The sequence below is a fragment of the Rhinatrema bivittatum genome, chromosome 3 (genome assembly GCF_901001135.1).
Source record: "Rhinatrema bivittatum chromosome 3, aRhiBiv1.1, whole genome shotgun sequence".
Lineage (NCBI taxonomy): Eukaryota > Metazoa > Chordata > Amphibia > Gymnophiona > Rhinatrematidae > Rhinatrema > Rhinatrema bivittatum.
Genome location: NC_042617.1, coordinates 103,163,504 through 103,188,901, shown reverse-complemented (window position 1 = coordinate 103,188,901; position 25,398 = coordinate 103,163,504). Strand labels below are relative to the sequence as shown.

Here is a 25,398-nt window from a genome sequence, read left to right as displayed (position 1 = left end):
ATACCTCCTGTTAGGAAAACAACAAATCAGACTGCTATAGATCTGTACACAAAAACTACATGCCAGCCAAATACCTCACCTCAGACATGCAGAAAACAGACAGACTCTGACCAAATGCAAAATAAAGAGATCAGAAAGTATAAATAGAAACATGCAGAGAAAAACTGAAATGGAACCCACAACAAGCCAGCTACTATATGCAGAGCAACAATAGAAAAAAGGGAAACATTAGCATTCTTCATCAAATATTAAACAATAAAATCAAGAAATATAAAACATCAATCATAAAAGTAAAATCATATTCATATAAAGAATATATTTCAAACTAGGTAACGAATAGAATATCCAAAATTTCTAAAACAATAAAATATTTCAAAACAGCACACATATCAAACACTAATAATTAAAACAAATAAAAATCCCTTTCTCCATACATGGGCACTTTTTATTTTTCAGATGCCCTGAGGGTGTCGTGGATTAATGGGGGATTAGAGGGGTATGCTCCTACATATATATATATATATATATACACACACACACACACACACACACACACTCTATTTGGTAATCTTGCACCATTCCTCCAGGTAGGGTTGAATCCTCCCTCCTACTGGGGAGACTGACTATTGTATTTTGTTTTTAAGATGGTCTTGGCCCAGGCTTTGGTTGGGCCTTTTGTGCTGCTTTAGGTTGATGGCATTCTTGTGATTGAGCTTAGGCTGTAGCTGTTGCTGCTGAGGAAGCAGAGGCTGGATTCAATACCTTTGAAATTGCTAGAATGGACATAGTACAGCTGGTATGAAGTAGCCTGTTGCACTGAGACTGTTGAGAGGGTCTGGACTGCTACAAGTTGCTCTTTGATTTGAGTAACCATTTCTCTAAGCTTTTCTCCAAAGAGGTGGCTCCCAGGCAGGTGATGTCTGCTAGCTTAACATGGACATCATCATGTGAGTTGCTGGCTTATAACCAAGCCCTTCGATGTGTTCCTATGGAGGCTGATGAAGAATAAGTGGTCATTTCAAATGCTTTATAAATTGATAAAGATGGCGTGTGCAGAGGCAGTATCATCTAATGGAACGAATGGTTTCAGTTTTTGAAAGCAGTGCTATAAGTACTGAACCATGTGGAATTAGTGAGAAGAAATGTGTGCATTGAACATGGAGCTCTGGAATAATTTCTTACTAAAATTTTCCAGTAACCTGGGATCCTTCCCCACTGGGGTGTTGGAAATATTCTTGTTTTCTTTGTTCTTTTAAGACCCAACCCAACTACTACTGATTGATAAAGTAAATGTACCATTCCGTATCCCCACGATTTGTGTAGTCTATACTTGAGATCTAGTTTCCTTGCTACTGGGGCACAGGAAATTGGGTTCACCCACATTCTTGTTTGTAACTCCTGCAGAATATCACGGATTGAAATGGACTTTCACTCGGGGATCCTTGTCCTTACGAATATTAACTCTGAGCACTGTTCCCAACTTGTCCAGACATCTGGAAAAAGAGATCTTCCAGTGGAGAGGAGTATTCCATTGGCTCAGGTAGGGGACTGAATGGTTTCTACGTTGAACCCTCTTCAGATCCAAGGGGAAAGGGAACATTGATGATGGGACTTTGGTTGTCTCAGAAGGTTGTATTCCTGATGAATCTCCTCAGAATGGCTAGGCTCTGTTCATGCAAATGTCTGGGACTAGAACCACTTTATGAGGGATATGATGGAGTGTCTACTCCAATTGGAAAGCTGGGATTCCTTCTTACAGGCGTTAATTTTATATCTTAGAAAGGAAAAGTTGGAGAGTACCTTCCTTATCCTTGGATGACAGAGAGGTAAAGAAAGTATTCACTAAGTCCACCATTTGGTCCAAGAGCTGACATGCTCTTTGGCCAGGCTTTGGAGGTAGAACAACTTCTTCTGATACAACGGGAGTCCTCCTTGTACCTCCTCTGGACTCTGAAAGATCTGCACCAGAGGCTGCTTCAAAAATAAAGATACCATGGAACAAAAGAGATCTGTAATTTCTAGGCGAAAGCCTTGTTCCAACCATCTGGGGGATGGTGACATTGCCCTGGTGATTGCTGGGTATAAGTGCATTACATCAACCATGGCTTCTGCAGAGCCACCTTTCTGTATGAGTAAAGTAGAAAATAGTTGAGTAGGCAGCACTGCTGCCCGGTATGTCTACGATGGAGCAGCCTGTTCTGCCTCTAAGAGCACTACTGGCATTGAGGTTTGATGCTCGGGGGGGGGGGGGGGGGGGGGGGGGGGGGGGGGGGGGGGGGGCTTGGTGCGTTGAGGGCTCATGTGTCAGGGCTTTGTGCATCAATGAAGCGCTATGTGTTGATGGTGCCAGTGATTAATGTGTCAACAGTGCTGGAGTCCTGTGCATCGACAGCGCCAGTGAAAGATGCATTGGCTGCAACAGAGCCAAACAATGCTTTTTTTTGGTGCCGGATGTGCTGCTGGCTCTACAGAGTATATCTTTTCCTTAGTTTTTGGTTTGCTTGACGCCGAGCACCTGGCTTGTCCACCAAAGGGGAAGACCTCTTGGAAAAGCTCCTGCTCAACTCTGCATCTGGGGAACATGAAGAGGTCCTGCTCCGGAGGAGAATAGACTGCGACTCCTCGGAGCCATCAATTGTGGTTTTCCCCTGATTCCCTGAAATCATATTCCCTTATTTTGTTTAAGACAATCCAAGGTTTCTGTGGCACATACTCTAGGAAAAAATTAATATCACAATGTGTGAAACAAACAGATATTTCCCAGCCCCAGTTTCTTTCCTTTACTCATGGCCCATGAATATCTGGTAATGAAACAGTACAGAGCACAGGAAACTGCATTTACCTGTAAATGCCCTCGACCAGGATGAGTATTTTCTTCCAGGCTCTATGGCTGCGAGGCTGGCCATTCACCACTGCATCCCGTAGTAACCTCTCCAGGCTTTGCATGTCTTAAACAACAAGAAAATTAGATTAAGCCTGCCAGGAATGATCTAAAAAGAATTGCTGTTTAAAGAACTGGAACTTTTCCTGTAAAAACAATTGTATTGTTTATTGCTCACTCCCTTTTCTCTGCAGCACTCCACGATAAAAGCACACCAAAACATTTTTTTTTGAGAAATACATAGATAACTTTCAAACCTATTTGCAATACCGAATTTGCATGTGTAAGTGGATGCACAGAGATTTATCCTAGTGTTTTACAAAATGCGCAGCGGGTTATAAGATATTGCGTAGTTCAGCTCTGAAAGTATGTGTGTATGTTTCAGAACATGCAAATATTTTCAATGCATTGAAAGTGCATACTTTCTCTACCTATTTTATATCCATACGCATGTAGGGCCGGATTTTCAAAAGGTTATGCACGTAAATCCTGCGGTCCTGTGCGCGCCAGGCCTATTTTCAAAAGGCCCGGTAGCGTGCATAAAAACCCCGGGACGTGCGTAATTCCCGGGGCTTGTAAAAAAACTGACGCAAGTTGCGTGCGCCAGCTGATTGCCGGCACGCGATCTCTGACACAGCGGCCATTTGGCGCTGTGTCAGAGATCGCGTGCCGGCAATCAGCTGGCGCACGCAACTTGCGCCTACCCAGAGGCAGGCACAAAAGGTGGGATAAAACATTTGGGGGGGTTTGAGTAGGGCTAGTGGGGAGAAAGGTTAGGGGAAGCGGTGGGAGGGAACGGAGGAAGGCAGCGCCTCTTGGCGCACGCAAGGTGCACAATTGTGCACCCCCTTGCACGCGCCGACCCTGGATTTTATAACATGCGCGCGCATGTTATAAAATCAGGCGTGCATGTGCGCGCACCGGGTAGCGCACGCGCATGTTATAAAATCCACCCCGTATGGTTTACATGCAAAAAAATAAAAATAAAAATATCTAAGCATATATTTTAAAATATGTGTGCATACTTGAAATCACCAGTTTGCCGAAACCTCCACCAGTTCACCCAGTCTATCTCCAATTCACCATGACTCTCCTAATACCTCTCCCTAAACTTCGCCCAGTTCACCCAGATCTCCCACTCAAAAATAGCAGACAACAGACAAGTCTGATATCAATGGCGCTAGTTAATTAACAGATATAAAATTGTGCAAATAAGTTGCCTAATGTATTCACATGAATCTCTTATAAAATAGCAACTTCCTCTTGGCCCCACCCCTGAACACTCCAAGACCACAGCTTTTTGCGCAGGTAAATGTGTGCAAAAATGAATATATGAGTGTACTTTAGAAGTTTATAAAATAGCAACTATTTGAATACAGGCTACTTATGTGCATATATGCTAATTTTCCATGCATAGCTCCTTTGAAAATGCTCTAATTAGTGGGCAATTTTCCAACTGCCTGCATTGTTGAAAAGTCCAGGGGTACTTTTTACCTGCGAATTTTGCACCAATTTTCATAGGAAAAGTACTTCTACTTTGCAAATTGCCCCAGGGAAAATACCCATATGAATTCACACTTGCATTTTCTGCACGTATTTTTTTTCGACCAAATTATGTGTGTACTTTTCGTCCCTGACCTAACCTGCTCTGGGTGTTTCCACTACAATTCAGGTAAAAATGTCCATCTTTTTTTATTTATTTAGCTTGTACTTTTAATTAGTATTTCAAGGTGAGTAACATTTGGGTACTAATAATATTTTCTTATCCCCAGAGGGCTTACAATCAAGGAGAATAACTAACTTTCAAACAACTGCGCGCGTGACAGCATATGCACTCATATGGTAGTGGATAATTTTACCATAGTATTTTATAACTTGTGCATATCAGATACGCACATATTATAAAATATGTGTATCTCTACTCCACAACATACGCACATATGTATGCTTGCGTACAAATACATGCAATGCATTGAACGAGTATTTCAATGAATTGAGTACGTACTTTTCCTACCTATTTTAAAAAATATATGCAGGTATATTTTACTAGCAAAAATAAAGTGGGACTTACTAGCATAAAACTGGTATAATTTAGAACATAAGTGTAAGTGAAATTACCAATTTTACCAGTTACTCCACCAGTTTACCCAGTCCTTCTCCAAGTCATTGAGACTTCTCCTGGTTCTTCAGCCTGAATTCCCCCAGTTCATGCAGATCTCCCATCCGGTCAACAGTGCACAATAAACATATTTACTGTATATCACTTACACTAGAAAATTAGCAGGTAAATTGGGAAATCTGTGTCTTCTAAAATAGCAACGTACATATGTAAATGTTGGCCCCACCCCAGAATCATCCTAGACTGCCCCTTTTTACGCATATATATGTGTGCAAAAATCTGCTTGTTATGTTTGAGGTTTATAAAATAGCACGTACGCAAGTAGATGCTGCTTACCTGTGTATATGCTAATTTTTTACATTTATAAGCATTTGAAAATTCAGCCCTAAGTTTGTACCTGAGGCAATGGAGGGTTTAAATGACTTGCCCAGGGACACAAGGAGCAGGTTTTGAACTTTGACCTCCCTGGTTCTCAGCCTGCTGTTCTGACCACTTTGCTGTTCCTCCATTTCCTGCATACTTTTACTCACATACAGGGCAGACAATTTTCAGACAAGCGAGTTAGAGGGTTAAAACACTTTTCACCTGCAGAAATCCATTTGAAAATTGCCCTTTTTTAAGTTTCATATCAATAGAAATACAGCTGGGCCCACAGAATGATAATAATCAGTTTGCTACTTAATCAATGCTGCACTGGATCCAATCATTTGTGGAGTAGATAAAGTAGAAAAAAATGTATATAAAAGTCTACATGTTTGCTAGTGCTGTAAATTTAATATGAAATATGCCATCATTTTTAGCTAGTTTCTTGTCTGATACTACTACATACTGAATGCACTAGATGAGCCAGATCATGAACAATAGGCTCATACATCCCTAATAAAGCATGCTTTCTAAGCTCGCAGAGTACAGCTGTGGCAGACTCCCCATGTCACCACTCTGATATCATTTCAAGGGAAGCCATGGCTGGCCTAGAAAGAAAGGCACTTAACCGACTCTCCACTCTCGCCCCCCCCCATTCAGGAACAAAAATGGGCATGAAAGCGGGCATGGGGGACGACAGCAAAGTTGGACACAGTGGCTCGAGCAGCACGGCAGGTAAAGAAGGGGGTTTAGGATGGGGGTAGGAAGGGCTAAAAGGTGGATAATAGGAACACCAGTGACCCTGTTAGATAACAATAAGCAGATGATGAAAAATACCATAGATTTGGAAAATATCAGGAAGTCCGAAAACCTATAGAGCGTTGTGTAGCTCCCAGGTGCTGTAATTGAAAACTTTTTTATTGTATCATTAGATATAATATGTTGTTCAATATCGTAGTACTATCCTCCAAAATTAGTTATTGTTATGTTTACTAAATGGAAATTGTATAATAAATTAACAAGAATTAAAAAAAAAAAAACCAGGGAGGTCCATATTCAAAAGCATTTAACCGGCTAACTCAGAAAGCCAGCTAAATGAATATTTGGGAACGTTTCCAGCTAAAGTTTAGCTGGCTAATAATTCAGGTGGCTGGAATTTAGCTGGATAAGTTAGGGTTATTCCAGGGGCATAGCTGGGAGGAGTTGAGTTAGCCGGCTAAGTTAACTCGCTAAGTCTGATATTTAGAGTTAGCCGGATGACTTAGCTGACCAAGTCTGGCCAAAGAGCTATCCTAAAGTCAGCTGGCTAACTTTAAGATAGCCGGCTATATTCAATAGTGAGGCTACGCTATTGAAAATACCTCCAAAGTTAACCAGATTAGTTGTTTCGGCTAACTTTGCTATCTGGCCTGTGTCTGAACATGGACACGTCGATTTTATAACGTGTGTGCGATTTTAAATCGACGCATGTGCGCGCAAATGCCATCTCGCACACATAAGTGGGGGGATTTTAATAGAGGCGCACATGCGACGCTTCAAGGCCTATTTCCCTATTCCCTCCCAGTTCGCCCCTGTAAAGGAGCAGGCTTCCTAAACCCCCTACCTAAGCTGCCTCCATTTTACCCTACTAGCGCTGACCCCTAAAACCCCACTGAATACCCTTAATTTTTTTTATTTTACTACTTACCCACAGTCCACAGTATTTATTTCATGCCCCTTTGAATATTTTCTTCTTTACCTACCTCCTCCAAAAGAGCATTCCAGGCCTCCACCACTCTCTCCATGAAGAAATATTTCCTGATGTTGGTTCTGAGTCGTCCCCCCGGCGTTTCATTTAGTGACCCCTAATTCTTTTGTTTTCTTTCCAATGGAAAAGCTTCGAAGACCATATATCATTGAAAACCTTTAGGTATCTGAAGGTCTGTATCATATCTCCTCTACACCTCCTCTCTTCCAGGGTGTACATATTCAGAGCCTTCAGCCTCTCTCATAGGTCTTCTATAGGACCCCACACCATTTTCTTTGCCCTTCTCTGGACCGCCTCCGTCCTGTCTCTATCCGTTTTGAGATACGGGTTCCTGAACTGAACACAATGCTCCAACTGAGGCCTCACCAAGGCATCATCACCTTCTTTTTCTTACTGATTATTCCTCTCTCTATGCAGCCCATCATTCTTCTGGTTTTAGCTATCGCCTTTTCACATTGCTTTGCCATCTTCAGATCCCCAGACGCTATCACCCTGCAATCCCTCTCTTGGGGGCCGATGCAAAACAGTGCACTCAGCATGTGACTGAGGCTATTAGCATTCACTCCAGATGCAAAAAAAAAAAAAAAAAAAAGTGCATCCTTCTACTTAATATTGTTGCAATATTAAGTAGAAGGAAAAACAAAATCAAAGTTAAAAAACAGACCCCCCCCCCCCCAAAAAAAAAAACACTGGCAGTCAGGTGCAGGAAACAGATGCTCGAATGACAAGGGTCCATTTCCTAAACACCCTGGCTGTGTAGCGTTTAGGAAAACAGACACCGATAAACTCGGCGTCGGTTTTCCTAACCGGCAGACCGCTGACGCCGATCGGGTTCTCGTTAGCAAGGAGGCGCTAATTTAAATATTGCTTGCCCCCCCCCCTCCCAGTTGGGGGCGCCTGGCGCACGTTAAGAAAGTGGGTGCTGTCTGTTCAGCGCCCGCTTTCTGCGCATATTTATTGCATTGGCCCCTTGGTTCGTGCACATCAGTCTTTCACCCCCCATCACATACAGCTCTTATGGATTACTGCATCCCAGATGCGTGACTCTGTACTTCTTGGCACTGAATCGCAGCTGCCAAATCTTCGACCACTCTTCCAGCTTTCTTAAATCACTTTTCATTCTCTCTGCTCTTTCAGGCATGTCCAGTCTGTTGCAGATCGTAGTATCATCCGCAAATAGACATATTTTACCTTCTATCCCTTTCGCAATGTCACTCCCAAAGATACTGAACAGAACCGGTCCCAGCACTGATCCCAGTGGCAGTACGCTTAACACGGCTCTCCCTTTAGAGTAGGTTCCATTTACCATTACACGCCGTCTCCTATTGTCTTCCACGCAATATGTTTTCTCGTGGAAAATCTGTGAGAAAAACTATCACAGGAAACCTGTGATAAACATGCAATGGCAGCCCCCTTCATAAGGAGCTGCCATTGTCTTAAAGGGCCTGCAGTAGCTCTAAATGACTCCCCAGAAAAGTGCAAAAATCCCCTCCGGGTGGTCTTGGCAGACCCCTAGCCACTCATCCCTGCATCTAGAGACCTGCCAAAACCTCCCAAAGGGGATTTTTACAGTTTGGAGGCCGATGCTGGCCCATTTAATTTCATCCTGAAGCATTGGGATAATAACTTTTCAGAAATTAACATGGCTTGAGGTTTTTTGGAAACCCCCATTATTTGCATTGCATTACTTAGGCATGAGCTGCTTTGCATATGATTTTTTTGGCCCAAAATAACATTCAGTATCATGAATATTGCACAATACTGCTGCTATATGGCTATATTGCATGCTATATAGTATTTATTGCTCGATAAATGCTGTTTTTCACATTATACCCATATTGCAGCTTAGTAAATGACCCCCTGTTTGCCATTTTAGGTCTGGATTCTCTAAGGTTGCAGACCTTAGAGAATCCGGCGGTAACGGGGGGCGGTCCTGCGATAGCCGGCAGCAATCGCACCTCTGTGGTGCGATCGCTGCCGGCTTTCATGCCAAATAACTACACCATAAAAGGTGTAGTTATTTGGCGTGAAACTGGCGGCGATAAGGAATCTTACCTTTCGCTGCCAGCGATGTGTCTGCAGTGTCGGCCCCGGTGCCGCCCAGACTCTTCCTCTTCCGGGGCCGACTCCGTCCCGAGCTAGCTATCGCACACGAAAAGGGCGTTAGAGAATGACCCCCTAAATGTGCAAAGTGGACTTTGCAAAATTTTTCTGCTTCATAAACATTTAACTTTCATTCTTTCCTGAATGGGGGGGGGGGGGGGGGGGGGGGGGGGGCTTTCTTTGTCCAAGATAGACTACTGCAACTCTATCTTGCTAGGTCTCCCTTCTTCTTCCATAAAACCACTCCAGATGCTACAAAACGCGGCCGCCAGGATTCTAACAAACACCAGAAGAAGAGATCACATCTCCCCCATTCTCAAAAAATTACACTGGCTCCCAATTCACTTCAGAATCTTCCACAAGTCCATCACCATCATCCATAAAACCATCTATTCTCAATCCCCTCTTAGCCTTCAAATCCCGCTCAGACTACACTCCTCATCCAGACCAATCAGAGAAGCATACAGAGGATCCCTACACATTCCCCAAACAAAAGTTACACACCATCAAACATTCAGAGAACGGGCTTTTTCCACTGCGGGACCATCTATATGGAATGCCATTCCCCCTGACCTCAGACAGGAACCATGTTTACCAACATTCAGAAAAAGGCTAAAGACATGGTTTTTTAGACAAGCCTTTCTTGCTCACAACTGTCTCTCCTAACTTTCTCACCAGAAAGACAACAACCACCTGTAAGATTCCGGTCAACACTATGTAAATAATTTATTCCTCTTATTGTTACTGCCTAAATTATTCCTTTTACTCTTCTCCTTCTCCTAGTTCCAATGTCCCCTGTTTTATTGTAACTTACTTCTTTGCCTCTCAACACCTGTTTATTGTTCAAAGTTATCACTTCCCCTGTTTCCTGTAAACCAGCATGACGTGATTGTATCATGAATGCCGGTATAAAAAAAGCTTTAAATAAATAAATAAATAAATATGTAGTTTTATGCTTGCGTCTTTTAATTTAAATTTATAGTTAATAAGTTGCTGCGATTCAAAATTATGCAAAGCAGCATGACTACTAGCACAAAGTAAAACAGAGCAAAACTGGCTACATAAAGGTTTGTGTGCTATGTTTTAATTGTAATATTTATACTTTGTATATTGTATCCTGTTGTACACCTCCTTGATTGATTTTTTTTTTTACCTAGAAAGCAGTATAGAAATGTTTTTAAATAAATAAATACATTCAACAAACACTAACTATACTTAAATGACGTGTAATCAAAGGTTTTGTGAAGTTTCCCTTAGAAAAACTACGTGCTTTATTTTTGTACTGGGCTTTTATAATTCCTGCTATAAAAATAGCACACACACTATTTCACAAATAGTGCACAAACATTTTCTCACTTTGTTTCATCGGTCTCCTAGCTTAAAGCAGCAGGACAGTATGAGGAATCACCCCTACAGGTGTGTGGCTGACAGCTAGCAGCTCCTTAATGACCAGAAATGTATGCACAGTGTCTCATGTGAAAGGTTGTTGTGATGAAGTTCATAATAATGTTGTGGTTGCAATTTTGTTGGATTATTGGGTGACGGTTAATAGAAGTGTGTCCTTGCACACCAACAGGTCTGTGGTGATATTTGTTGTTGTGCGGTGGCCAGATGAGAAAGGACAGAAGAAGAATGTCTAGAAGGAGAAGATGGGAGGAGCGTGGGGTGAAATGGTATCGGAGGGACTTCAATAAGGACAGGGAGTCTTTCGTGCAATCTCATCTGACCAAAGTGCAACTGATTACAGCATTAGAAAGATTTAAGAATGTAATCTACAATAAGCCTGTTTTAAATTGACACTGACAGGAAGGTACACCAGCAGACAAGAAAAGCAATGTGTCACTAGTATTGCAAGCAATAGAATAAGAATGGATTATTGATTATGGAAGATGTCTGTTAGACAAGGCACAGTGATGTCATTGTCTTCTGTTTATTCAGTTTTATTTTTCATATATGTGGAATCAGGCAACTATAAATAGTTTAGATTCAAAAGCAAAGATTTGTTGAAGATTTGGATAAAAAACCAAGTTCTACTCAAGTTAATTAGCTCCTGAACACAAAACCAACCTCAAGCAGCAGACAGATTTAACACAAAGCATTAAACGTATTGGAAAGTCTAGGAATCATTAACTGGTAAAAGAAAACAGTTTACTAGGTTACATGAAAACAATTTGTAAGACTACTGTAATTTTTTTAAAGATGAAATAGAATAAGAAAAAAAAATCGGATCAAACTCATTAATATTGAAAAGATTTTAATTATCATGCTGTTATGTATTACATGTTGCATTTTGTATAATGTACACTTTTGCATATACTGCTAATTTTTTATTTTTTTCTGTTATATCACCCCATTAAGGGACCCATTCACGAAAGGGCGGTAAGCTTTACACAGCTGTAGTAAGCTTACAGTGCTCAAAATGGACACAAACGCAGGCAGCATAATTTAATGCTGGGGTTTCGGCTGTGCTGGCTATGTAAACTAGATGCAAATGAAGTCAGAGAGGTGGCCACGAGGAAACTTGAAGTCAGATGCAGAGTGTTAGTAAACACACGCAAGTCTTTAAAGCAGGAAAATGAGGTTACTTGCCTGTAAACACACAGGTGTTATCCGGTGAACAGCAGGATATCAGTCCTCACATATGGGTAATGTCATCTGACGGAGCCCAGCATGGAGCTTTGATTTCAAAGATTCTACAAAGCTTTCAGAATTCTCTACTGAACAACTGCAGCTGTAGTCACCTTGCTGCTGCCCAGGCAGGACCCCTCAGTTAGTGAATGGTAAAGAAGAGGGAGGATTGGGTCTTCCTGTCTTTCAATTATATAATGCAGCGTGTCAGCTCTGATTCATAGGAGAATGGCTCACTGATAAATATCAGTTTTGTGAGAAGGGCATGCTGGCATCAGTGATGAAACCATGGTCTCCTTTGTTTGCTATTCATCATCCAGAAATTAACATGAAAAAGTTAGCAGGCACCATCTTATTATGGGCAATTATAATGGCCTGGCGATGGATAAGGAGTCAGGCGGGTAAAGCCCGATCTATGTTTTTGTTATTGCCTATATTAAGAAATAAAGCTTTTAAACCTGGGTTGGAATATAGATCCACATTTGAGTGTTGGGCAAAGGTGAAATGAACTATTTAGGCACAATTTGTATACAGTAGTTTTCAAAATTTGCAAGTACAATATGATTTGCCACAAATGCAATTTTTTGCATATCTAGAACTTTGTCATTATTGGGAGACATGCAGACGGACTACCGATGAGATACAAGGTGAACTTGCCTTTGTAACATCAATATCAAGTATAGGCAGTACGAAAAACTATTTCACAATGGACTGTTTTGTATGGACAGCAAGTTCAGAGCGTTGAACTATCAAGGTTACGTAGATTCTGGAGCACAGAACTGCAAACGAATATTACAAATGAAATGTTGGGGAAAAATTTGTGGTTCCATTCACAAGCTATATACTGATGTAAACTTGCGGGAAATGAGAATTAAGATCATGATATGTATTGGGTGGAGTTGTGAAGGTATCACAAGAAATTGGTTTCCTCCCCTTTTATTTATGCTGCAATGAGGCAAATGGAACTATGATTCACAGATTTCTAACGTGTGGTAAAATGAAAGGGTTTTGGGATGCATGGGAACAACATTTGAAATGAACAGTGCAAATGTTTTGCTGGGGGAGCTTTTTTTTAACATCCACGCCATTAAGGGGACGGGAGCGTTTTCAAGTGTTAGCAGTGGCTTATAAGAGCATATTGATTCAATGGACGGAAGACAAAACACCAGACATATACGTGTGGCAATGCAAAATGGTGGATTATGTGATTTTGGAATAGAAAGATGCGAAATACAGCGACTGTAAAGAAGATAAAGTATATGTTTCTGCATGGTCCAAGTTCCTACAGGCATTACCAGATAAGCTGAGAACTTCAACCTTGGCTGAAGGATATGCACTTGTATGGCAAACGACAGTGAGGTCAGTTGTAGAAAAGGGGTATGAGAGGGAGAGTGGCTGAAGAGCGAGTGTATTTGGCGACGGATGAATGCTATGGAGTATATATATGTGGGGGTGCTAGGATGGGGGGGCTGGTGGAGATAATAAGGATGGTTCTGTATGTTGTGCTGGATAGCAAGGGGAGGAGATGGTAAGGGTGGGATGAAGACAGGGGGAGTGGTAAATGATGGTATTGAGGGTAATATCATTATTACTACTATATATATGAAAATACCAGCTTGACACAGAGTTGCAAGGTCCTGGGAATGTGCAGAGAATGGGGGCTATGGAACGTCGTCCTCTTCTTTTTGTTCTTTTCTCTAGTATTTTACAAGATGTGATAACTGTACTTAATATGTGTTTGGTTTTGTGATGTTATTATGATGTTGATTGCGAGAAATGTTCTTACTCTTGCAATGGGCTGCGTCGAACTGAATAAAATCATTAAAAAAAAAAAAAAAAAAATATGTGCACGCATTATAAAATACGCATATCTTTATCCTGCAACATACACGCCTATGTATGCTAACACACAAATACATTCAACGCAGAAAGCAAGTATTTCAATGCATTGAACTCACGTACTTTTTCTACCTATTTTTAAAATAAATATGCAAATATAAAGTGGGACGTATGTGCGTAAACAGATTTAATATCACTTACGCAAGATAATTTAGCAGATGTAAAAATCTGCAAGTTGGCAAATCTTACACGCATATATGCTAATTTGTGTGTGTGAAAATCCACCCCTTGATGTGCAGGTGGTAATTTATAAAATGCTAGCATAAATCTCCATGGCTCCATTTTTGTGTGCAAATGGTTGCACCGTGGACAGTTTAGAAAGCTGGGCTCTTGGAATCCAGCTACGCTAACAACCTCACTTGGTGTCTCTTAGGCAACAGCAAGAGTCAGTCAGCTTTTCCTGGCCTAGAGCCTGCCTGTAGCTCTAACCGAGATTGCTGCGGCCAAATGACTGTGTCCATAAAGTACTTCAGCAGCTGTACAGATTACTCTTTAGCTGTCCAGGTCTTTCATCTTTAAAACAGTCCAGGCCTGTAGCAATTTCACAGCAGTTCAAATCAAAAAGGCTGTTTTAAGGCAAATTCCCTTCAAGACCCTTTCTTTCCCAGTTGTCCAAACACTCAGGTGAAGAGAATTTCTTCAGCCAAGCTTCAGCTCAGCTCTCCCTCGGCTTTCCATCTCCTGCTGTTTTTCTTGGCTCCAGTGACCCCACCCCTGCCTCCTGCTCCGGTTTCTAATTGCAGGCAGCTGGGTCTGCGATCTACTTTGCAGCTCTCTTCATCCGCCTTGAAATGCGTGGGGGTTCTCCTACACTACAACAGAGGCACTAAACTTAAGGACATTTCTGGAGTTTGGTATAATCGTGGTGTATTAACGTTATTTTTTTTTTACTTGAATAGTAAAATTTAATAAAAATACATGTGCTGCTATCAGTCTCCCATCTTCTGAGATGTTAAGATGAAGGAAAAAGAGTGGTCTTAGTGGTTAGAGAAAAGGGCTTGGAACAAAGGTTCAAATCCCACTTCCTCCACCGACACTCCTTGTGATTTTGGGCAGGTCACTTTATCTCCCCATTACCTAGATACCCATTTTGATTGTAAGCTCCTAATGGCAGGGACTTATCGTACCTGAATACTTATGACAAATGTACAGTACTGTGTACATCCATAAGCTCTTGTTGCTCTCAGTTAGCTATCAAATTGCACCATAGAAAAATGGAAAAAAAAAAAAAGCAAAATCAAGGTTGCTGAGACCCCTTTGCCAGTATTAAAACTCATTATTTTCACTTGCAGAGTTTGAAACACTGCCTAACTAATATTTTTTGATTTAAGCTGAATAATAACATAACATCAAACATCAACCATTAAACAAAACTGGGGACGGGAAAGGGGCAATTCTGAATAGCCCACATTATTTGCAGTATATGTGGGCACTTTTAGCCCATATAAACTGCAAACAGTTTTCAAATGGAAATCACCCAGGTTGCTCCCCTTGGAAAATTAGCAGCTGAGAAGTCCACATGCTTAAAGCACTCCCATTCTTTGCACCTATTTACGTGGGCAGCCGAAAGGGGGCAGAAGGGCATGTGCGCATTTAGAAATGGAAGGTACGCATGCTGTTTTACTCCCTCGACTTGAACACGCCCACTAAAACCTCCTTTTTAACCCAGCTGAAAGCATGCCCGCTATGGACCCAGCATGCACTTTCAGCCAGGTAGGGGAGAGCAATTTTCAGCCAGGCAGGGAGTTCTCACTTCTGGCGACTGTGTTCTGAGAACTTACAGAGGCCTTCAGTGCCAGGGCCGGCGGGAAGCATTAGGCGAACTAGGCGGCAGCCCAGGGTCACCGCGGACGATGTGAAGGTATCGCTGCACGATGCATACATTGGCGAGATCGCCGGAGAGAAAGAGAGAGAGATCATGTGGTAGGGTGACGTCACTGCCTAGGGCGGCTGAACATCTTGCACCGGCACTGGTTCAGTGCATTCTCCCTGCTCAGACTTCATAATCCAGCAAAACTCCTGTGCCACATGACTGGAGCGAGCCTTTCTAATTTGCAAGGCCAAACCCAGGGGTGATGGGGGGGGGGGGGGGGGGGGCTGCTATGAGCCCAGCCTTCTGGCTATCAAGTTGGCTTATATTGAAAGGTAGGGTGACATGAAGGTCTACTTATTTATTTGAACTACAGCCAAGGATGGATTTATTCTGTCTTTGCTCCTAAGCACTGATTCAGAGCTGGTGCCTTGCTGTGCCCCTCTCCCACTAGACAAACCAAGTTCTTGGCACCTGCCCTCCTTGAGCGCCTGTAGAGGTCCAGGGCAAGATTGCAGGGCCAGGAAACTTGCTGCCTCTCCAAATTTTGCTGCCCTCTATGCATAAATCCAGGTCTGACTATATTACCTCTTTGAAAACTATATTATAATGGCATTTTAATTATTATTACAGCCATAAACCTGCGACTTTCAAGGAGGCAATTAAAAAAACAGCAATTTTGATGCACAAGTATCAAAATTAGCCCAGAACGCTTATTTTTTTTCTTAAGCTGTATTCGGCGTTTGAGGCCTTTTTAAGAGTTTCTGATTTAAAAACCTTAACCCATTCCTTGGTAATAAATAGATTAGATTATTGTAATGTTCTATACGACCATGTGACCCCACATTTGCAGAATCTTCCCTGGTTACCTATTTCACTGCATGTTCAATATAAAATAGGTTGTCTTGTGTTCAGAGCCCTTCAATTTGGTATCCCATCCTGTTTGGCCAAGCTCTTGGTTTCCTATTTCCCCTCTTGTAACCTGTGCGCCTCTCAGTAGGAATTTCTGAAAACCCCCGATTATAAAAATAAGATTTGAGAAAACAAAAGAAAGAGCCCTTGGTTTTCTAGGTCTCTTCCTCTTATGTTGTGACTTGAAAAATATACAATATATTTAGGAAGGGTCTTAAACTTTTCTTTTTAGTAAAGCCTATGATGGTTAGCTGCTCATTATGTTTTGGTTTTTATATTCTTTTATGATTTTTAGTAAGCTAATGATGTTTCATGATTTGCAAAGTTTACGATTTTTAAATTTTAGCAAAGCATTTGATGATATGCATTTTGATTGTTAGCCCATTATATGGTGTCATCTTATAATCTTTTATGACTATTAGCTATGTTATTTTTATTTACCCTAATATGTATTATTGCTTCATATTCTTTCAGGATTTTATCTACTATATACCACTTTTATTACTGTTTAAAGCCTTATCCTGTATTCAGTTTTTATTTACTGGATTGTTTTAGTGTGCTATGTATTGGTGTATAGTTCTTTTTATGTTCTTATTTTTCTTTCTGCTATGTTACTTATTCCATTGTGCAGGTAATTGTTGCATATATTGTTTTTTAATTGCTACTGTAATTTATGTTTTTATTATTAGCAATTGTACATCACTTTAAATTTTAAATGGAAGAAAATGCAGTTCTATCAAATATAATAAACTAACAATATTCAGTTCCACTTAGCTAGATAGGTTTAGGTTTATCCTGCTAAGTGGCACTATTTCAATATTCGGCTGTTTAGTGGCTGCCACTTATCCATTTAACATTTTATCAAGTTATAAAGTTATCCAGATGTGTGAGGGGCAGGCCAGAGGCATTCTGGGGTGAAGCTACCTATCTAGCTAACTTTCAGGCCGATACAGTAAAAGTCGCAGGAGAGTGGGCGAGCACCCGCTCTCCCGGCGCGCGCACAGGCCACTCTCCTGTGCGCACGATTTAGTATTCAAATGAGGGCCCTCCAGTAAAAAGAGGCGCTAAGGACACTAGCGCGTCCCTAGCGCCTCTTTTTTTTGACAGGAACGGCGGCTGTCAGCGAGTTTGACAGCTGACGCTCAATTTTGCCGGCGTCGGATCTCAAACCCGCCGACAGCCACGGGTTCGGAAACCGGATGCCGGCATAATTGAGCGTCCAGTTTTCAACCCGCGAGCCGCAAGCTGATTTTACTTTTTTTTTTTTTACTTTTTAATTATTTTTTACTTTTGGGACCTCCGACTTAATATCGCCATGATATTAAGTCGGAGGGTGTAGAGAAAAGCAGTTTTTACTGCTTTTCTGTACACTTTCCTGGTGCCGGCAGAAATTAACACCTACCTTTGGGTAGGTGCTAATTTCTGAAAGTAAAATGTGCGGCTTGGCTGCACATTTTACTTACTGAATCGTGCGGGAATAACTAATAGGGCCATCAACATGCATTTGCATGTTGCGGGCGCTAAGTTTCGGGGGGGGTTGGCCGCGGGTTTTCGATGCGCTATTACCCCTTACTGAATAAGGGGTAAAGCTAGCGTGTCGAAAACGCGCGTCCAAATGCGGGTTAACATTGCGCTCTGCCGGAGGGCACTGTACTGTATCGGCCTGTTAGGAGGAAGGGGATGGGGTGTCATCACAAGGTTGAGGCTCTTTTCTTTTTACTTTAGGAGCCTGAGCCTTCTCTACAGTTGACTGTGATCTAAAAAAGACCACCAGGGGGCATTTTCTCAGATTTGGGTTGGCGAGTTTCAAGCTGCTTGGTCCTTCAAATTGATGGAGGCTCTGATATCGCCGCAATGTTTTATCGTGGGAGGGGAAAAATATCACAGCACCATCCCCTCCCCACGATACAAAGAGCTGTATGAGTTTGGAGCAAGACTTGGACATTGTAATGGGATTGCTTGGCCTAAGTCTGACAAGCTTGGTTTAGGATGTATTCAGAAGGTGGGCTTCATTGGACTCAAGAGTTCTCACACTGACCTCACATCATGTTATGGCAAAACAACTGTGAGAAATGGAGGAATAAACATCAGATGTGCAACAGGGAGTTAGAATCGCAAGAGAAAGCCAATATACATTGGGAAATTCTATGCGTTTCAGATGTGCAGACAAAAAGGGTATGACAAGCAGAGGCAGGGGAGGGAGATGGCAGAGGGACAGTCAGAATCCTAAACCTTCAGCCACCCTCCTAATAATCTTATGAAAAGTATTTATACTATAGTATTGCAACTACAGTCTCTGCTATTATCTGTATCTAACCTTTACTGTATTTCTTTCTGGAGCATGAAGTAGCATTAGTAATAAAAGAATGCTTATCCTGGCATCCACAATTGTGCTGACTCAGGGTATGTGTGCAAGTGTACTGCACACATCTGTATAGCAGATTCTTTCAGGAGCAGCCTGTAGGATATTGGTTTATTTGTGTTTCATGGCAGTGGATCTCACCAGAGTTGCTGCTTGGGGGATATCGGCCTTTTATATCCTTGTGTTTTATCATACCCACTGAGTGAACCTGTAATAGTCATGGCATATACTATGTCCACCTATTGTGGTCTAATTTCCACAGAATCCGAATGGACATGGAAAACAGCCATACTCACTGTTGTGCTTAAAGACCCGGATGGTAGCTCCCGAGAGCCTGGCACCAAGGATAAGCGAGGTGTGGTTCAACTCGTCACTGAGAATGAGGCAGCCCTGAGGAGACAATTAAAAGCCATCAAGATGAGTTGGGCAGTAAGAAAAGACTGTGGATCCTTAGGCAGTATCAGGGTCTATAGTGGAACATTACGAAGACCTACAGCAGTCGTCTTTCAGAATTTATAGTGACTCTACCATCCTACCTAATAAACGAAGCTTGACCGACGTGCCGCAAATGCGCAGTAGAGAGCAGCTCTACCGCGCATGCGAGCACGTCGGTCACAGTGTGCCTCTTAAAAATAAAAATGGCGCTGTAGGAGCGGCGGCCCAAAGACCCGGAGCGGCGGGAGCGGCGGCGGGAGCGGCAGCGGCGGCACCGGCCCGAAGACCCGGAGCGGCGGCGGCGGCCCGAAGACCCGGAGCGGCGGCGGCACGAAGACCCGGAGCGGCGGCCCGAAGACCCGGAGCGGCAGGAGTGGCGGCCCGAAGACCCGGAGCGGCGGGAGCGGCGGCGGCGGCACCGGCCCGAAGTCCCGGAGCAGCGGCCCAAAGACCCGGAGCGGCGGCGGCACCGGCCCGAAGACCCGGAGCGGCAGGAGCGGAGGCCCGAAGACCCGGAGCGGCGGCGGCCCGAAGACCCGGAGCGGCGGCGGCCCCGGCCCGAAGACCTGGGCAGGAGCGGCGGCAGCAGCGGCCCGGAGCGGCAGGAGCGGCGGCCCGAAGACCTGGAGCGGCGGCGGCATGCGCGCGAGGGAGGGACAGACTTCCTGGAAGTCCTGTCCCTCCCTCGCGCACATGCCGCCGCCGCTCCGGGTCTTCGGCGGAGATCGACTGAAGGGAGGAGGGAGGGGGGGAGAGAGGAGTGACTGAGGGGAGGAGGGAGAGGAGTGACTCAGGGGAGGGGGGAGAGAGGAGTGACTCAGGGAGGAGGGAGGGGGGAGTGACTGACTGAGGGGAGGGGGGAGTGACTGAGGGGAGGAGGGAGGGGGGGAGAGAGGAGTAACTGGGGGGGAGGGGGGGAGGGACTGAGGGGAGGAGGGGGGAGTGACTGAGGGGAGGGACTGGGGGAGGGGGAGATAGGAGTGACTGAGGGAGGGAGGAGGGGGGAGTGACTGAGGGGAGAGAGAGTGGGGGAGGTGGGAGGGAGAATGAGGGGGAAGGAAATGATCCAAAAAAATGTTAATGTAGCCCGTTTTAACGGGCTTAACGGCTTGTGAATACATAAATAAGCCATGTATAAACATAGAAATGACGGCAGAAAAAGACCAATCGGCCCATCCAGTCTGGCCAGCAAGCTTCCACACTTATTTTCCCATACTTATCTGTTTCTCCAACCACCAACTTCAGGGCTCTTGTTGGTAACTGTTTGATTCAAATTTCCTGCCATCCCCTGTCATTGATGCAAAGAGTAATGTTGGAGTTGCATCAAAGGTGAGCATAAGGCTTATGGTTAAGGGTTGTAACCACCGCATCAAGCAAGTTTCCTCGATGTTTGTTTACCCAGATTGCACAGATCAATGCCTTGTTAGATGATGTCTGAATGTAAATCCTGTTTTCCTCACTTCCCCCTACCGTTGAAGCAGATACCAACGCTGTATATGCTTTCAAAGTGATGAATCAGGCTTAATTGGTTTAGGGTATTAACTGCCATAATAATCAGCTATCCCCACGATTGTTTACCCAGATTGTGAAGTTCTGTCCTTGTTGGTTGTTGCCTGAATGTAAATCCTGTTTTCCACTTTTCCGCCAGTAAGATTCCAGTTATATGTATAAGCAGTGAATCCTTTCATTACAGCCAACTTTCAGTTATTTAGGCAGAAATGTTTTAATGGGTGGTGTCAGGTAAAATAGGATGGACAGAAACTTGCCAAATAGCTATAAGCAAGTTGCATGTCACAGTTAGTTTGTGCTTTGATTATTATTGAGGATATCTTTGGCTATGAAAAGAAGCCTCTACATTAGTGCATGTATGCTACATACAAGCTTGTTCACTGTATACTTTATGCATGCTGCAGGAGCAGCTCATACATACGTTTGTAGGGGTAGTAACAACTGCTATCAGTCACTATTTGACTTGCCCAGACAAACTGGATTTGGTTCCAATCTGTCAGATACAACCAGCAGAGTATTTAACCTCCCCCCCCCCCCCCCCGGCTGCCCTTAGACATTGGACAGCCAACCCCCTCCAAAGTTGCGATCAAGGGAATGAAAGGTGGGAAGTCCTCCTCCAAAGTTGAGGCCATCCCAGGAAGGGCCCCCCTTCCTGGGATGGCCAGTCTTTTGTGATGATGCGGCCGCACAGGGATGGCTGCTGGAGTGTACTTGCGGTAGCAGAGTGGCTGCTCTTCTAGGGTCACCGCACTAGGCAATTGCCTAGTCTGCTTATTGGGAAGTCTGGTTCTGGGTAGAGCTGAATGAAATTGTAATATGGAATCTCCCCAGTCCTGCCCACTGGGCAACCAAGACTCCATACGGACATCAGCTGGCTTGGACTGTGTAGGACCGGATGCTGCTGGTGTCCTCAATCTTAGTTGCTGGAAGCATTCTAAATGACAGTTAAGTTTTCTAATCAACCATTTTTGATGGTTAGGCAGTGAATAGCACAGTATTACAGAACTGTTTTGTGCTTGTGATCATTGTGCAATTTAGTTACACTGGGTTGTAAGTGCATATAGCAGCAGCGAGCAAAGGACAGGAAAATCATTAATGAATGGAAAATAAAAATAAAATGATTAACTGCTGTCAGTCTAGTTAGCTAAATTTTGATATTTTTGATTGTTTTAAGAAACAATACAGTTATAAAATATTAGAAAGCAACCAGCAAAGATTAACAGGTCTTATCACATAAACATGATCAGCTTATTCAAAGGTGCTACAAAAAAAACCTCTAAAAGTGTTGCTCAAGCAAAAATGCTCACATATGCATTTGGAAAGAATATTGGAAGGAATAGTAAATCAGCAACTCACAGAATTCTTGAACAACAACAAAATCCTCCACACTAACCAGTACGGATTCAGGAAATCCCGTAACACTGAATCCCTCTTAATCACACTAACAGACACCATTCTCATGAATCTAGACAAAAAACAACCTTGTCTTCTCATTCTCCTCGACCTCTCTGCAGCTTTCGACACGGTGAACCATACTTTTCTCTTAGATTGGTTATCGGACAATGGTATCAAAGGCACCGCCCTTAGCTGGTTCAGGTCGTTCCTTCAAAACAGGACATACAAGGTCAAAATTAACAACAAAGAGTCCCAACCCATCTGCTCTACTTTGGGTGTACCTCAAGGCTCCTCCTTATCCCCAACCCTCTTCAACATATACCTGCTCCCTCTCTGCCAACTCCTCTCCTCTCCAATCTAAATCTTATCTTTTACCTATATGCAGACGATGTACAAATCCTTCTACCAATCACAGAATCAGTAAACAAAACTCTTGCTTTCTGGGATACCTGCCTTGAGTCTATAAACAGCCTTCTATCAAGCCTCAACTTGATCCTGAACACTAACAAAACTGAACTCCTACTCATCTCGCACGACGGAAATATCTCACGGCCCAACCTACATTCCACAACCCTCCCCACCTTCTCCCTCCAAGTCAGAAACTTAGGAGTCATCTTCGATAAACAACTGAGCTTCAAAAGTTTCATAAACAACACGACTAAGGACTGTTTTTTCAAACTTCAAGTACTGAAACGATTGAGACCTCTCCTTCACTTCCACGACTTCCGTTCTGTTTTCCAGGCAATCATCTTCTCAAAAGTAGATTACTGTAACTCTCCTTTGATCGGCCTACCTGCAGTATCCATCAAACCACTACAGAAGCTGCAAAATGCAGCAGCCAGAATTCTCACCAGGACTAAAAAAAGTGACCACATTACTCCCATCTTGAAGAACCTCCACTGGCTCCCGATCAAATACAGAATCTGGTACAAAGTTCTCACCATTACTCACAAAGCTCTACACAATATCACCCCACTAGAACTCATGATCCCTCTCCGACCTCACTTACCATCCAGGCCGGTAAGAGCAGCATATAAGGACACCCTCATGGTCCCCCCTTTAAAAACTTCATTAATTAAGAGAGCCATCTCAGCCTCTGGACCAATACATTGGAATTCTCTTCCACCAGACCTCAGGCTGGAACATTGCCCAGTCACATTTAAGAAAAGACTCAAAACCTGGCTGTTCAAGCAGGCCTTTGCTGAATCATACGCCAGATGATCTTAAATCAACTCTATAACCAGTAACTCATTGACTCTTGCCTGCTTTCTCTCGATTCAGTCAAATGCTATATGTCCTACTTTAGCCCCAATTCCCAAGGCCCTTTGCCAATACCATGGTCTTAACCTAACCATTCTCTACCAGCCATGTGTCATAGTTCTATATATATATATATACCCTGGTTTGTTTCAACAGTTTCATGATCCTAGTTCTGTATTCCTCTGTTTTATGTAATTGCACTATTTGAGGCACTGTTATTGTTATTATGTAAACCGTTTTGATTTGTAACCTGTTACAAGAAATTCGGTATATAAAACTGTTAAATAAATAAATAAATATGCATGTATGCGGGTTGCACATGAGCAACGTGAATTTTAAGAAGCTGTGTACATGCATACAAACCCGTATACGCATAAAGACTAAGGGGGTGGAAAAGAGGTGGGGCATGGGCAGAGCTTGGATATTCTGCAGTAGGGCCAAGACTAATGCGTGCAACTTCGAATTTTTAAAAAGCTGACCATGGCGCACGTCAGCGTGTTACCTGCGTAACTTGAAAGCTGGTCTTGATGAGAAGCAAGTCTGGAGATCTTGAGTTTTAGGGCTTTCAGCATAGCATGAGGGTTCGGGGTTAAGTGGGGGGCTTACAGGAAGAAGAACTAGAGGGGTCTTGAAGACCTCAATATCAACTGGACAAATTGGTGGACTTATTGGAAAAACTATTTTTTACCTCATGCAAATATGTTTTAAAATCTGCCTGCATACGCATGTAAAAGCCACTAAAGCCCTAGCGGAAATATGTGAGGGACATATACTCGAGTCACCTCTTAAGATTACGTGCACACAAACGCACAGCAGGGGTATTTTAAATGATATGTATATACTTGTGCTCACGATATAACATTGCAGCATATCTCTGCTCACATGTCGATGTGCGCATTTTGGGCGCACGCATGTTTCCTTACTGACCAATTTTAAAAGGAAGACTGAGCACCTAGGCTGTCACTGGGGTCTATTCAATGAAACTTGCAGAAAATTAAATTATAGTGTGGACTTGCAAAATAATTTAATGAGCATGTTAAAAAGCCATTTAACAAGTGATGCAAAAAGATCTAGCATGCTCGTGGTAAAAAATGCTATTCTCATTTATGGAAACCCAAAAACGCATTGACTAAAAAGCACTAGCATGCTACTTACTGAAAGCATGCTAAATAGCTTGAGCATGCTGTACTGAGCATGCCCGGATTTCTTTTCCTCTTGGCTTCTTCTGCTGGCTTCCAAGGGATATATATAACTAAACCTGGCATATGGAAGTTGCTTGGCAGTGCAGAGGGAATAGAGATCTAGCACACTCCAGGTGGGAAGGTTAAAGGAAAGTGGAGAACTCTAGGATAGCAGAAAACTAACATGATTGCTTGTTTGTAACCATCCGAATTATGTGTCAGTAAGGATCTTCAAATAGTGGTGTGAAAGGATGTAGTTGGGGAGACCCAGGGAGGAATCTGGCTGCTCTGACTCAGATGGGCACCAGCATCTGATCATTCCCTTCTACAACCACCCTGTAATGGAGGCTTCACAATGGCTGCACCACACAGTTTGCTACTGCCTCAAAGCTTACACACATGAGCTCTGCACTCACAAAAAAACCCAAAAACTGGTCATCTGAGAAAGTTTTCAAGGCTCAGACTGTTCTTCAGCCTCAAGCTGCTGAATGCCTACAGTGGTCTTTGGCTATGCTAATATCAATATCAATGACGGCAAAGACCTTTGTGCCCTGGGAACCTAGTGCTTGGAAATACATTTCCTTTGGGTAAAGAAAGGTGAATTTATTTTTTAAGTGCTTGTGTATGTCAGTATGTCTCCTCTGTCATTCTGTTCCTTTCATCTATATCACCCTTCTAATGCCCTGAGAAAAACGTCTTTGCATATTTGTTAATTTATTTATTTATTTGGAGGGGGAGGGGATGAAATGGAGACAGGGGCCACTAGTTAATCATTTGCTCATGGGGGGGGCCCT

General features: G+C 43.0%; 1 protein-coding gene across 1 annotated transcript in view; it reads right to left on the bottom strand.

Annotated features, from left to right (window-relative positions):
- Positions 1-25,398, bottom strand: part of LOC115086982 (serine palmitoyltransferase 3-like) — a 189,075-nt gene that overhangs the window by 50,291 nt on the left and 113,386 nt on the right. Inside the window, exons 6-7 of the mRNA XM_029593552.1 lie at positions 19,121-19,214; positions 2,843-2,948 (exon numbers count right to left, since the gene is read on the bottom strand). Coding sequence (XP_029449412.1) covers positions 2,843-2,948; positions 19,121-19,214 — 200 coding nt within the window. The remainder of the gene's footprint in view (positions 1-2,842; positions 2,949-19,120; positions 19,215-25,398) is intronic.